At 40.1% G+C, this 16,128-nt stretch overlaps 1 protein-coding gene across 1 annotated transcript in view; it reads right to left on the bottom strand.

Annotated features, from left to right (window-relative positions):
* The window catches only part of KIF26B (kinesin family member 26B), a 317,946-nt gene that overhangs the window by 182,829 nt on the left and 118,989 nt on the right, over nucleotides 1–16,128 (bottom strand). Inside the window, exon 4 of the mRNA XM_080390457.1 lies at nucleotides 7,899–8,065. Coding sequence (XP_080246583.1) covers nucleotides 7,899–8,065 — 167 coding nt within the window. The remainder of the gene's footprint in view (nucleotides 1–7,898; nucleotides 8,066–16,128) is intronic.

The following is a 16,128-nucleotide window of genomic DNA, read 5'->3' as shown; positions in this document are numbered from 1 at the left end:
AGCAATCAGGGAGGTACAAACAGAGAAAGCAAACTTTAAGCTAAGGTAACATCTCAGAAACGTGGGACAAAGGCCATTGCTACCTACTGAAGACTGAAAACTTGGTTACCTCCTGCCTTGCCAGAGGCTAAATAACACTTAGAGCTTCTACAAAGCACGTACACTGCATAGCGTAGATTAAGTAGGTGTTTACATTACTGGCCCTTTTCATTTTAATATAATCAATTATTGACTCTAGGATCTGAAAGAGATGGGCAGCGTTTGCTTACTAGCTAATGAAGTCCCTGGTTACAATAAATTTTCATGGAGTTGTGCTTGAGAAAATAAGCAGGCAGGAAAAAAAGGAGGGGAAAGCACATGTAAATGTATTGTATTCCCAGATTAATTTTCTGAATTTAAAAATTGAACTTGACTGATCATATAAAAATTAATAGGGAAAATGAATTCTAGATGCAAGTTCATAAATTTTTGTACAATAAAAAGTAAAAATAAAACCAGTGCAAAACACTCGCCTAATTATAGAAACAAAAAGTTGTAACTAAACACCACAGATTCTTACAGGAATCAGAAAAACTCTAAGATTCTGGTTTTCAGGCAGTATATATCAGAAAAAATAAAATAATGATTTATACGTAGGAGACAAGTCATCCCTTTTGAAATAATCTCTTCAGCGGAAAAACTTTCATGGTGTGTGTCCTTTGCTTTACAGAACCAGATATTTGTCAGATGGAATTGGGGATTGCATCGCAAAGAAACAACATAATATCTCAAAACTTGCCAAACAAAAAGGGAAGCTTTACTTAGAAAATTATCAAGATTTCTCCAGCCTGCCAAAGGCTAGTTACACAAGAAACTCCAGCTCTTGAAGACCATTTCAATAACAGCGTTATTCAGTGATTGCCATCACCATGGGTACAACCCATACCACACGCAGGGAACGCTCGCTTTGTGCAGGGCACGGAGCAGGTGTGGCATATTTCAATACAGACATAACATCAAAGGAACATACCTTTCATGGACTGGAATTTCAATTTCTCTGTTCAACAGTCAATAAACTGTTCCTGGATAGCAATATTTTACTTTAGATAGTTCTAAATAGTTGTTTTTAAAACATGCTTAATCCAGAAAACTCTATTTGTTAACTTAAGGTAAATCTCCCTGTACATCTGAAGCGGATTACTTTGATAATGGGAACATGAGGATTTACATCCTTTTTATCAGTTACATGTTTTGAGGCTAAGCAGATGGCACACCCCACCCCTGCAAATACAGTATTCTAAGATAATCTAAGCGTAATTTTAGCTTATTTCTTTTTGTAGCTTCATGGGTCCAAAATCCTGTTTAAAAATCAAGGTCCGTTATCTGTATTTTAAACTGTGAATGAAAGCTATTAATCTGCAGCCAACATATAGTGGATTTAATTGGCATGAAGGTTCAAATTATTTCTGTTTACAGCCCAATGCCAAATTAAACTTATCACAACTGGATTTCCAACCCAGGTCTAAAACGGCATACATTTTAAGTTTCTGTTTAAATAACAGCAGAGTACAAGTATCCAAAGATTCAGACATTGTGGTTTCAGACCGGTACCATATATCCTGTTCAAAATGGACCTAATCTAGAATCTTGTTGTTAAACTTTTTTGTGATCAAAAGATATGAACTGATTCAAACAAAAGTGCCATGGGGAATGTGTCAGCTTTGGGGGGGGGGGGGGGGGGGGGACAACCCACAACAAGCCAAACATCACTGGAAACTGTTTGGGACCTTGGGACGCAAGATAGAACTACCATGCAAAATTAAAGAGTATTCAAATACCTTTGCTTTCCCCCGTCCAGATGTGGCACTGGAGTCCCAATTTTTTTTATTTCCTATCGGATCATTGCCTTCACTACTAGGCACTGGCTGTTCTTGCATGCAGCTCACGCAGTCTTTCCTGCCAGGACATTTTTATTTTGTTTACATGGAACCACAGAAAAGCGGTATTTTTTTATGCCCCACCTGCCAGCCTTCTTTCACTTCAGGAGAGCCAGATTCCCTTTTGATTGGCATTGACTTTATACACATGAAATAACACCCACAACAGGAAGCAGAAACAGGCCATTAGTTAGGGCTCTCACAGCGATGGGGAGCACAGAAAAGCAGCGACTATGAACACAGATCTCCTACATTTCTGATGAAAGTCGAGAAATTATGAAAAATCAGCCCCTGAGGTTGTGCACTCAAACCTAGGTGTCCATTTTAGTATTTGTTTCATGGTCTTTCAGGTTGACTGAGATCATTATGACTGAAATTTCTCCTACTAGTCAGCACCAAGACAGGCTTTGAAGGTCGAAATATTTGTGAAAATTATTTACAGATGTTTTAAAACTTGCTGCCAGCATTCAAACTGAAAGGCAGTCTAAAGGATCTTTTATCTTAACATTCTTCTTTTTACTTAGTCCTTACGCAGTATATGATGAGGACGAGGGAAAAGGGTAGAAATTCTGATCAGTTGTTAATATATAGTTCTTCAAAATGTCCAAGAGACTGACCACAATTTAACCGTTAAATTTAGTTTGTTCAGCTACTGAAAGAAAATCCTTTCAGTTTCTACATAGTTTAGACAGCAAGAAACCAAAATACGTTTTCACCTAAGTCTCAGAAAATTGTTTTCTTTTGGGGATATTAAGGTTAGCACTATTTGACATCAAAGACTTCTCAAGCAGTGCCTAAACCAGGGACCCACTACATGTCTTGAAAGAGCAATTGGTCCACCACCCTTCAGCATGAAAAATCACTGTCAAGTGTGTCATCGGCAGTTCAGAACATTCCAAACTTCAACGGAACTTTCTTCAGAAAGGCACAGAGCATGGGACAGGCAGCTTTTGCTCCCTGACAAGGCTCACAGGCTATTTGCTAAGAGGTCCCTCAGCAGCACGAGTGCCCTGGGTGTGCATGCACAGCCTGCCGTGCACCAGCACAAGGTGCAGGGATACCACAAGGAGATGCCTGACCTGGCTCCACATCTGCTAGAGAAACATCTCAGTTACAGCCAGACTACTGACACAAATCAAATATTTCTCCCACGGAGCTTCCCAAGCCAAGGCTGGGCTCTTTGGTACGTGAATATTTACTCCAGCCCATTTCCTTCTCTACTAACTGGTGTCTCCGTTTCTTACCTGGGTTTGCTGTGCACGTTCCGACAAACCCTCTGTTGCAATGCCAGGAAAAGTTCATTTTTGTGGACTTCCCACAGACCTCTGAAAAATTCAAGCCAGGACCTTAAAATGGTATGATTGATTTCAACCAACACACAGTCTCTAAGGAAAAGCCCTGGTGTTCATGGATCCTAAGCCTCTGGACTTTAAAAATTTCCCCCATGAGCAGAAAGGTTGTGCAGACTAGCTCCTTTAAGTTTTAACAAGACTCACGTAATACTGCACCTTTAAGGAAAACAAGCTAACATCAAAAGTCATGTGATAAACTGATAGTTTATCACATGTGTGCAAAAAAATCCCCACCAAGCCACGAGATTCTGGGGTCTCTGGAGTAGTGCCATCAAACCAGCACAGCGGCTTTTACAAGAAGCTCCTGCAAATAGTGTCCCCATACAAGCTTTGTAGTTCATGCAATAAGTACCAGAATTTTTAAAAAGATTCAAAAAGGATTCTCAGGAGCACAAGGAAAATCCATGGAGCATCCAGCAGCATTTCAAACCCAACATTCACAACACCCCTTGGCAGGAGGGCACTGCCTGACCTCCGCTGCCCCCATCCACCAAACCACTCAGGAGTGGGGAATGGGAGAGGAAAGGGTCACCAGCAGTTTTTCCAAGAGTGGAGGTAACTGTAACTAGAGCTTATCCTATGCTGAGTAGCTATGCGTCAGTTGTATACAAAGCTAAGGTTTTCTATTCTTATTTTCTCTTAAAATAAAAGCTTTTCAAAAATCTGGGCATTTCTTCATTTCATTTGAGAAACGTGCCTTGCTACACCTACAGCAGCAGCATTGTGTGGCCCTGCTTAGTGTTTAAGCTGTATAAAGACATGGAAAATGATCCCTGGAACAGATTTTTTCAGGCTACTTTCAAGATTATCTATATTCCCATTAGGCTCAATTAATCCAAATGTTACTATATCTGATTTCAGACCCAGGCAGGCTTTTGTTCAAGATACACTGCTACCTTTCCTGACCCGCAACAGGAAACAACTTCCAAGACTGCCATTTAAAAATATCTCCTTCTCTTAAAATGTTTATCTTTTTTGAGGTCCAAAGTGGGTGAGGGCTATTATGTTTCTCCTTTGTCCTTGATGCAAGAACAGTTTTTCCTCTCCGAGAAAGCAAGCTTACTGTGACAGGGTGAACAAGGAGCTGCACCCAGATTCCAAACACCTTTAGGTGTTGTAAGGACAACTGAAAAGCTCCAGTCCAGAGCACAGACTTCTAGCTCCTGCATCATGCCATCACCCTTTGAGAGGGTATCAAAACCCTACAGCCCAGTCACAACAGAGAAGTTTCATTCAGAGGGGCAGGTTTATTTATGGAGTAGTCAGGCCAAAGCTGAAATTTTTGTCCCATGTAGAAAAATGAGCTCCAGAAATTTTCGCCGTGTAGATACCAGCACAGATAGGGACGAGGTTCAGGACGATGTCCCTTGAGCTGCTAGAGCTTCGCAGGGAGACAGGCAACAGAAGGACCTGCCCTCAGTTCTTTGGCAACATCAGCACCAGCATATACTTCTCCCATAAGTAGAGGTGGCACACTCATACTCATGCTTGGAGGGCACGAGGCAAGAGGCTAGTATACCTTAGACCGCGGTGGCCCAAAACTGCAGTGCTTCTTATGGCACAGATCCGAACCGGAGGCAAGAGTTAACCGATGTAAAAATCCAGAAATGCTCTGCCCAGGATTCTTTTTGTGTAAAGAATCCTGCCGTCATTTCACATTCACAAAATGGATCTCTTTCATCACAAACGCGTATTAGTAAGAAGCATGATGCTAAATTAGCATGGATTGGAGAATATCTGAGACAACAATCAGTGATGGCCCTGAACAGAAAGGCAAACTTGGTCCTTGTCATTAAAAGTGGAATTGATCAAATTCAGTTTCTGTATCAGAATCACTGTTAGAAATGCATTATTCATACGTGTATCATCTAATATTCATAAGCCTACCAGCAGGGCACTTTGGACAGTTCTCAATGTTTGTTCCTTTAAAACATTCACATACCGTTCCACGGGAATCCTGATATACCAAAGTTCTCTTGCAGCAATATCCTGACAAATGACAATTCATAGAGGTTGCAGCCCTTTCAGCTGGCTCGGAAAGCTGTCAGCTATAGATCATGAAGCATAACAGTCAGGTAGTAAGACACCCAACAAGTGTCCTGGCTTTTCAAAAGACCAAGAGTCACTGTGGCCTTCAGACACTTCTCCATGGCTCAACACCAGCTTTAGGCTGGTCAAGTGAGCATCGCTGTTGGACTAGTAGTGCCTGAGAACAGAAAAATTATGAGCTCCCGGTATTCCACTCTGGATGTTTCCCAGGTAATTACAACCAAAAGTTCCCAAGGAATGCCTTGACAGTTCCTCCATACTGTAGCATTTTAGTTAATTGCATTTTTTTCCTGATGGCAGATGACTTTTATATCTGAGCTTCATCTGAGGATTGCTTTGCTTGTTAGGAAACTTAGAGTGAAATACTGTGGGACATTATTCAAATTTCAAAATAATATTTTCTACCCTTCTACTTCCAACTTCAGCTTTGCATTAGCAGGTTTCCCTGGCTGGGTAATAGTTTCCTTCTTACTGACCATGAAAACATTGTATGTGACACACATTCAAAAAAATGAACCAGCCATAGCTGGTAGTCACTACTCCCTCTGCCACTTACAATCAGAAAAAGCAAAAGTTTAGAACTCATGCCTGCTATGAATGACTTTCATATTGCAGACAGCGCACCATGTTAATGAGTTTGACAACCACTGCCTCCTACTTTGTACTTCACAATACACATACATGTGAGTTCTTACTCTTCTTGTCCCAACTTTACAAAAAATGCAAACAGACACATAAGATGCAAACCAAAAATTAATGAGAGATCCACATTTTGACAAGTTGTGGATTTTCTTGTTCAAAGGCCAAGCAGTGAACAACTGACTCGGATTTGCTGCTTGAACTGTCAGCAAATGATATAACTTGAAGTCCTGAACAAAACTGACTTATATTAATGATATTAATCTAATTATGCAATACCCCAAACTAAACCAGGCATTTTTTCCTTGCCAAGTACAGTTTTAAAATAAACAGTTCAAAGATGAGATCTCTGCTGGGCCAGGCATACCAAAGAATTCACACCATCAGCTAGAAAGAGAGTTCTACTTAAAATGCTGTGATTTACACTCGGGATTTTGAGTAAATTTAATTAGTTTCCTACATTTCAGCAGAGTATATTAAGAGCAAATGAATTCTCTTAGCATGAAACAGTGAAACAATGAAGAACAAGTGAGTTAAACCATCTTCATAAATCGATTCATGCTAAAGTATGTGTTAATCCCAATCTTCATTCCAGTTAGATATTACCATATGAGTACATTCAGCAGTTTTAATTTAAACTGCCTGCAGTTAAATGGAAAAGGGCAGCAAATCAAGATCACTGCCAGCATTCACATTTGCTACTGCAGCACTGCATCTGTAAAGGAAAAATGGCAGAGTTGCCCCAAACAATGTTCACCGGGTCTTCTAAAATGTTCCTCTTAATCCCTTTAAATTATTCACTTGTTGTGTGACACTGATGGAACACATGCAGTCCTCATGTTTGCAAGGAAAAATAGGAGGGGAAAATCTTTCCAGGTTTACAGAGTCCAACAACTTTATAAGTTTTCCATTTACCTTTAAAATAAAATAGAATCATGTGGAATTACTAATAGCTGCCTCTCAAAAGGGTAGGAAGTTAATCTGAATATGCCTGAGGCGATCACTCAAAAGTTCACTCCATGTTTTGAAATTCAGATCTCTCACTAGATGGGAAGTGCTGCAAAAATAGCTTATTCTCTTGTTATTTCATTACTTCCATAACTCTTCCCAAGTCGATCTTCTAATTATTGAAAATCATTAAAAGACATGGATTATTTCAACTTCTTCACTTACGTAAGGATTCAACTGGGCTAAAGAGATTATGTTCTGCAAAGAGCGTATTTCTGCACAGAAAAATATTTCCATCATCGATAATGAATATTTCACTTATTGGCTGCTCTGCCCATTTAACAAACCCTTTTTACTAACAAATTAGTAAAGATAGCAGTAAGATATTTTTTAATGTAACTTTATCTCATCAAGAGTTTTTTAAACATTGGCTAAATATTCAACAGAAAGGGTGTTCTGAGGCTGAGTTTAGACCCTCAGACAATTCAACAGCACTACAGGGACAGAAACTGAAATCAAAAACCTTAACTTTTCAGTCTGAAAGTAGAAATCTTGATAATTTCCCTAGGTGAAAGTGAAATCTGATAAAGAAGACTGAAGGTTGCCCATCAAACAGAAATACCCACCTCCAGTTAGCACTATGATTAATTGCCTAGCTCAGAAATTTAATTGGATGGGCCCTTCTTATTCTAAATATGTCACTAAATCAGCTGTCATTCTGGGAGTGCAATCACATTTTAACCCACATCAAGAACTAAAGAGATATTTTAGAGAAGCGGGCAGACATATCATCCCCATCTTACAGCCAAACGCACACAGGTGGATTAAACAACATTTTCACGGTAATTCCTGCAAGCTTGCGATAGATCCGTATTTATGGCCATGTTTTGACATGCATACTGTAGTCCATCAGCCCCACTTCTTCACTACAGAATCATCTCCTTTGAAAGAAATTACGTTTCCAGAGAAGGAAAATCAGAGAAATCTCTCTTACCTGGCAAAAAATGATGCTGCCACCGAGGTGCCTGTGGATACTTCACTGGCAACATACGTGCTCTGGGAAGCAGGAAAGCTGTACAGGGAGGGTTTATCTGCGTTGTAGCGGTTCAACGCTGCTTCGGTCAGGCCCTCTCGACTAGTCTCTGTCATAAGCTGAGATATCTGAAGACAGGGGAAAAAAACAAAAGTGTCATCAGCCAAAGCTCACTAGCTGACCCCCTCCTCATCCAGAAAAGCCTCTAGGTTGCAGGTGGAGTAAGAGAGGCATTTCATTCACTACATCTTTGCTGCTCTGTGAACAAGTTCATTGCTTCTGTCACACTAATCCACAGTACTTTGGCTCAGCTCTAACCTTGTCTGCATTAAAACTAATGGAAAAAATTCATCCCATCACTAGAAATGTCAATAACGTCTATGGCTTTCTATCCATATGGAAAAGAAAGAGGAAACCATAATCCTTGCTTGATTTTACCTCAGGGTACAAGAAAGACAGCTTAGATGTGTGATAAATTTATGTTTTACTTCAGGAAAAAAAATATTCTTTTGTTTGTCTTTGTAAAATAACAAGCACTAGCGCATTAAGTATTTCTGTTGACCTTTCTCCAGAAAAGCCAGCACACAGCACAAGAAGGAGTCCCTTGAGATCCTAGACTATTTATCATATCTCTGGAAAACTGGGATCATTACCACTCACATTCATTGGTTTTCTTAAAAGGTTTTAAACATCCTGTGATTTCATTCTTCTGATGGCCCATTGAACATTTTTCCCCCTGTTAGGAAGCCTCATCTCAGCCTTTCATTGTCTGGGAAAAGAAATGGAGTTCAACAAGACTTGACCCAGCTCTCCTCAAACTAACTAAAAGATTTTTATTGACTTCAGAGAAAACTGAGTCAGCCCTGTTGAAGTGTCTCCTCAAAACTTTGATTTCACATTCTTAACTATTGCTTTTGCACATATTTACAGCAGTGTGATGTCATCTATTGTCCTTCATGCAATTCCTAACAACTTTCCCTCCCTTATTTCAGCCACAAATAGCTTTTGTTCACCAATGTGTGCCAAGAAAATTATAACATATGCCTCAAAAGAACCCTCCCAAATCATTGCTAGCAATTGTCCAAGGCATAGCTTCCTTCCCCCTGCAAAAAGTTTGCAAGAACCAGTTGCTCACTGGTTCAGTTTGAGTTCTCATGCCTACCATCACCACATGCAGGGCATCTTTGTGAGGCACATCACGAAAAGTACTTGAGATCATCCTGTAGTTCTTTTTCTGCTTAGGTTTGCTTTATTTCAGCTGTTACACATTTCCATTATTAAAGGAAAAGTTGAAGAACTGTGGTTTGTATTTTGGAGGGGAAAAGACACATGACATGGCAACATTTTTAAGACCAAGCATCAAGTCACCTTTGTTTCTTTTGTAGAGGCTTGTTACCCATTCTACTATGGCTAAGTAGATAATCTAAGGGTTTATTCTTATTTTACATATTTTTAGGCCAATCAGCTGTAATATTTCAAGAACAGGAATGCTAACCTAGCCACTCTCCTTTTATGAGGAACCAGTAAAATTGCTGAAAGTGCCCCCCTATCATGTTAGTCACACTCTGAAACCTTCGAATTTACCGATTGACTACATTGAATGAGCAGGGCTCTCAGAAGGCTGAAATCCTGGACTTAAATCATCTCACACTACTGTTAAAATGCAGGAGTTCAGGCTGGCTGCCAGGATACCTCCCACATTTCCAGCGGACAGGGAGGCAGTTGTTCCTCAGTGTCCTGCTAACCCATTTATGTCCACCTGGGGCATCCAATACACTTTAATTCACTGAACAATAACTCCTCAAATTTTCCAAAGTAACTTTTGCTAACTCCATTATTTATATTCGCAATGAACTAGCACAAGATTCTGCCCTATCCCCTCAAATTACCCTGAAACCAATTTTGTCTTCTACCACGTCGGGAGCAGCTAAGCAGAGAGATTTACAAAGCCCTCCTTTCAGAGTACAGATATAAACCTAACCTCATCTTAGTCCATCCAATTCATACATCTGAAATCAGGGATGGATCGTCATTAACCAATTCCCTTCACTGGCAGTGCCACCAGGAGGTGTTACACACTTTCATGGCAACCTGACAGCAGGTAAGAAGCTGATGAGTTGACTTACATCAACTGCAATCTCAACCATAACCTCCCCATCTTCTGCCAAATAAAGACTTTCAGGTCCAAATACGAATGTCCACACCCAGTGTAGGACATTTCTACGGGTGTCGTCAGGTCCCCTGGAGCTGCAAGGTGGTGAGGCTTGGAAGAGGCATTTCAGCCAACTGCAGAACAGGAAAGGATTTTTGTGCCCTGGTGCTTTGGACACACAGAAAACATCCATCATGACACGAGCATAAAAGGAAAAAAAAACAAAAAAAAACAAAAAAAAAAAAAAAAAAAAAAACAAAAACAAAAAAACATAAATGGTTTCTGCAATTATAGAATTTTTTTTCTATAATTTTTCAGGTTGATCCATGCCTATATCCACAAGTCCTATCAATGTGAACAGCACAGAGTAATCAGAGCAACAAAAAGCCTCAAGCTGACTGTGGACACCACCTGAAAGGTATTCTCAAGCATCCTCAAGAGCTGATTAGATTCTCGGTTCACAAGTTTTTGTATAACTAGTTCTTAAATACAAGCACTCAAAAACAATCAAACACTCACCAAAGAGGCACGAGATTCCTTTAGAAAGATATAAACCATAGAAAACATTCCCCCTCACTTACGCACTCAGCGCAAGAAATAGAAATTAGTCAGCAAACGGAATGGTAGTGCTTTTTAACAAATGGGGATGAAGAACCTATAAAGCCTGTACTTGGGTCACATCTTCTTACAGTAAAATGCAAAGGAACTGAAGAGGAACTTGGAAGTAATTAAACACATTTACAGATTCTGTCTTTGTGGAGTACGACACTATCCATAGGACAGACAGGGAGGTACATAATATTTGTTTTAGAACCATGAATACTATAGACAGATACAGAATGGGGTTTCTTCTATATAAATGTAGGTTCTTTGGCAGTACTGCTGTTGCTTGTCCTACACAACAGGCCAAGTACTTCCTAGAGGGATGGTCAGCAGCTCAAAGTGCAAGCTGTGAAACATCTCTACGGTGCTGCCCACTGGAGCCTGCTGGCAGGGCAGGAGCCCTCCTTCCCGGTCACGCACACAGCCTGCTTTGTTGCAGCACACAGGAAGCTACTGTTGACATTGATATTGATGTATTATCTGTGAAAAGCAGCATTCCAGTGTCAGAAAGCCCTCCCAGAGTTGCCCTGGGTGGACACTCATAATGGGGCATGTTGGGCTTGTTAGGCACCCTCCTGATCCTCAGGGTCCAGCACCGCTGCCAGGTTTCCTTCCCCACGTGGGCACACTTCCTAGGCAAAAATCTCTTTCCCAGCATGAACTCTCTCAGAAATAAACTCCCAGATGCACATACTGCCTGTCCTGGAGCTCCATCAATTCACAGTTTGCCTCAGCAGGGACACTTCTTAGCTGACAGCGTATTACAGGATACCAAAATAGGGACATACTTTACCTAACACAAGGCACAGACAAATTAAGACAAAACAAGAACTGGCTTAAACCACAGTCCAGGGTCTCTTAATCTGGGAATGGTTTCCCATTTTAGCACTTCCTAACTTTGTCTGCCAATTTGAGGTTTTTCAACAGAAAATGAAATGTCTCCAGAAGCATTGAAAGCTGAAATATTTCCCTAAATTTCAAACATTCTACTATTCCTTGCCTGGGAATCCTGCAAACACCACTTGATGTTAAACAGGTAAAAGCCCATGGAAGTACCTTGTGATAGTGCAACCTCACAAGCAGATCATCAGGTGTTGCTTGAACGAGTTCCTCAAGTCACTCTGTTGCTATCTTTTCCTTATATCAAAGAAAAAAAAAAAGAGTAACAAACTAGAACTTGATATTTAATTATGGAATTTTTATTATCTATATGGATATTTAATAGGAATTGTCCCTTTGGTCATGCAGCCAGCAGAGATGAAGGGCAAAGACAGTGCTATGCCAAATTCTGGACCTGGCTGGGAACCCTTTTTGCGTCCAGAACTTATCAGAGCATTGTTTATACAGCACAAATTTATACATCAGAGTCAATCCACAGGCTGAGAACCTCACTAGACACATGACCTCAATATTTGACTAATAAATCCCCATTTAATCCCAGAGTTCAATATATATACATAAAGTGGAAGACAGAAGTCCAGATAATTCATATATTCAGAGACTACTGACTTCAAGTCACTTCTGTTGCATTTCTTTCTTTTGCTTCATGGATTGGAGAGCGTAGAAATCATATAAACTGATGAGTGGGCTTTGAAGGTAATCTTACCATCTCATTTACTCTCTTCTCCAGTTACAGTACTGAATTATCACTTTCTTCTCTGACTTTGCTCACTGAAGTTCACACACACAGAAACTTCAGTAAATGCACCCAGGACATATCAAGCAGGTAAGTAAAAATACTCATAGAAGAGACATTTCTATAGCTCTTACAGAATTTCTTTTTTTTCCCCCATACCAGCTCAAAAGACACAGCTGAAAAGTACATTTTGAACATTAACAAACTCAGTCTTCTTTTTTTTTTCTTTTTTTTTTTTTTTTTTGTCCTTTTCCCCCCCCTCAGTAATTTATCCTGGCAATTACAGTTCATGTAAATCTGCCTCTTCAGTGTCACTGTCTCTGTCACTAGGTACTGTTTCTGGATATAAGGGGGAAAAGAAGAATCAGTTCCTTGATTCTCTTTCCTTGCTCTCCTGTGAGTATCCACATAGCACATACATGAGGTTTAAGATCAGTTAATAGGACATATTTTGAGAAATTCCTTTATTGAATTGTTGGCAGCACATCACTGCCTGGATAAGCAACAAAAGACAAAGCATGGAACAACGCAACCTTTCATGCCTCAATAAAAACCTTTTAAGCACACATGGAACAAGACAGATGTCCCTCCAAAGGCCCCATTTTTTTTCTCCTGTCTCATAAAAGCAAGGCATCCATTAAACTCCTCTTTCACTGGTTCCTGACAGTATACAGCAAGAGCTAGAGATAAGTCATGATTTAAATACTCTACTTCATAGGAAAAAGATGGCTCTGCAGTTAAACCACAGGTGTCAGCCAGGCTAGATTCTCTTCCTCCACTCTGTGCATAAGACTTGCCATCATGCAGTATGAGGTTAATTATATTTGCATAAGGACATTTTACAGTCAAGCTCATTAAGGCTTCAAAAAACTCCTGGCTGATGACTCCCAACTGAAATTGCTGTACAAATGGAAGTTAGCATTTATGAAATATGCAAAACATCCTTTGCTCTGGAGGTAGTGAAGCATTCAGGAACATCCCCAAGATCTAGTTAACATCAATGACTGGACTGATGAATTAACTGGATGCACACAAATGTATAAAATGCATCCATGTCTGAAGCCAAATTCAAGATACAAATCTGTGTTCGAATTCACTGTAAAGCAATCCTCAGTGTCCAAAGATCCTAATCTCAGGAGAGAAACTCACTAGCAAGAAGAAATTGAAGGTAGAAAGCTCTCTTTCATAAACAGACACACATGAATGAATGACTTCTTTGGCAATCCACTCCTGATTCAGAGCAGCACTGAATTTTCCGCCCAATAAATACTGACGAAATTACTTCCTGGCTTATTTTAGACAGCAAATGTCTATGTGAACGAAGAAAAAGGTTCTTCTTAAAGACCCCCTTTAAAAAATGAGTTGAGGGAAGATCTAAGGGATACCTCTCTCAAAGCTTTAGCACACCAAAAACATCAAACCCTTATAACCCTGCTTAGAGCACCAGCTTAACAGCTTAATTTCAAGTTTTCCATTACGCACAATCAGGTGTCCTGGCTTCTCTGAAATATCAATCTCTTTACCTTTGGGCTCATCACAGTTTACTCGCAGTCATAACAAGATAAAGTTATTCTTCCTGTTTGGGTCAAGGAGACTGGTTTCTGGTCTATGGGAGTGAGGACACAAGCATCTCACAGTACACCATTCACATCTGGCTGTCTGCTGACACACGTACAGAATACCAAATCATTCCCAAAAAACGAGCAACTCTCTTTTTCCTGGGCTTGACCTACTCCTACCAATTCTTAGAGGCTGAGGCAAGACCTCTAATTTACCAATTAACTTCAAAAACAGGAAGAATTCTTCCTCTTTCTTTATAGTGTATAGTGAAGTAACAGGGTGGCGGATTGCAGAACAAGATCAAAATGTTCAGTAAGCCACCAGCTTCCCAGCCACTACAGATTGCAGCGGAATTCCAGTAACTTGTCTATAGGAAGCAGCGCCAGAAAAAAAACAACAGAGCAGGAGTTGACACTTCTTGAGTCTCTTCAGCTAAAGAGAAAGTTAACAAAGGAAATATTGGAGCACTACTTCCCCTAGAGAAGACATCTCTCAGCATAAGAACGTAGCAATAAATAGGTTCTCTTCCCACAGTTTGGATATTTTATCTGAACCCCTCTGGAAATACTGACTTCATCCCTTTTGCTTAAAATGGAAGTTTTGTGCAGTAAAAATAGGTGTAGCCTAAATTGAATGTATGGTAGCATTCAAAGGATAAGGTGACAGCCGCGATCCACTGTGCTTAGTGTCAAAAAGAAAAAATAATTTGACATTTACTATATTTCATTTTTATAATTTTAGAGTGCTGTTGGGAGAGGTTACCATGTGAAAACAGGAAAGAGAAGTATTTAAGAGTCAGTTTCAAACATAATTTGAAACACAGCTTCAAATACTTTGAGGTAAATGTGGTAGAGGGTTTACCAAACTACGAGTAAACTGAAGTGGGGTTGTGGGTGGAGGGGGAGAGGGAAAGAGGAATTTTGTGCTGCCCACACAACTATCGAATTAATTTTAATGCATCCTTCAGGGGGCAAAAAGAAACAATCACATCATTTGATCAGAGCAACTTGAAAGCAGTGGGGATTTGCTAAGTCAGTCACCTTTAATATACCACAGAGTACCAAGGACATACTCCACATCTGTCACAAATCACTCACTGCAACAGAGATGACATTTAAGGAATTATTCAGGACAAAATTCACCTTTAGAAAAAATAATTTTGAAACGGTAGCAAGTTCCTGTAGCTAAGGGCACTGGCATAGTCTTACAGCATCTTGCCATTTGATTATGACCTTTTCCTCTCCTAGCAAAATACTAAGCTGCTACAGCTCGAGAACACCGCAATGCCTGATACAGGCGCTCTGTGGGCAAAAGCAAGACAGAGATTCCTGATAGTCCTTTCCCGTCAAAAGAAAGTGTTCTGTGAGGAACAGACTGGAAAGGACATGCATAATGTCTGCTGGAATCAGTCTTTTGGATGTAGACATACCGAACACTGCTTAGCAAAGGCAACCCCACTATTCATCATGAATACTGAAACTCTAGGAAGGGTCGTGGGGCATGCTTTGCTCCCGCTCTGCTCACATTTGCACACAAAATCTGAAATACTGATCTAGCAGAAGGGGCTACCTAAACAGCACAGAATTGGCGTCTGAACACAAAACAGCACACCTCAGAAAGAGTAAGGTTTTTTCAAAGGGAGAATCACTGGGATGCCAAGAATGCCGATTATGTTTTGCATTTAACAAGGAAGAGTCAGACTGTATTTAGCATAAAGTACTTTTACTTAAACATTACTTAGTTACCATGACAGCACCTAGAGCTTAATTGCAACCTCCAGCTTCCTGCTGTCCAAAAGAAAGATGACCTTTGACTGTTGCAGCCACCTCCATGTCCCTCTATAAACAAGACAGCTATTTAACACAGATCCAGTATGCTCTTCAGCACAAAAGAAATCCCAGTTTGCGCAGACACGGGCATGTCCTCCCATCAAAGCTGCTATGATACAGTTAGATCCACTGCATACTCAGCCCATATTGTTATAAATGAAATATTTTCAAGTCATTGAATGTCTTGAGACCAGCTACTCAGAGGCTGATTCAGCAGCTGATCAGACATCCAAGTAATGGTAAGACATTTTCCTCTGATTCTTCCTCCTAACAAAAGAGTATTTTTGGTTTATTTAATTTACACTGTATTTTCCATCGTAAATAATGGCACTAATTTTTCAGCCATCCGCTATTCTCCCTCGTACTTTCACTCATTCACTCAGTACACATTCTTGCCCCAGCTTTTGAAAT

The sequence above is a fragment of the Falco punctatus genome (assembly GCF_963210335.1).
Source record: "Falco punctatus genome assembly, chromosome: 5".
In the NCBI taxonomy this organism is placed as follows: Eukaryota; Metazoa; Chordata; class Aves; order Falconiformes; family Falconidae; genus Falco; species Falco punctatus.
The sequence above is the reverse complement of the archived record's forward strand: the minus strand, read 5'-3'. Positions and strand labels throughout refer to the sequence as shown.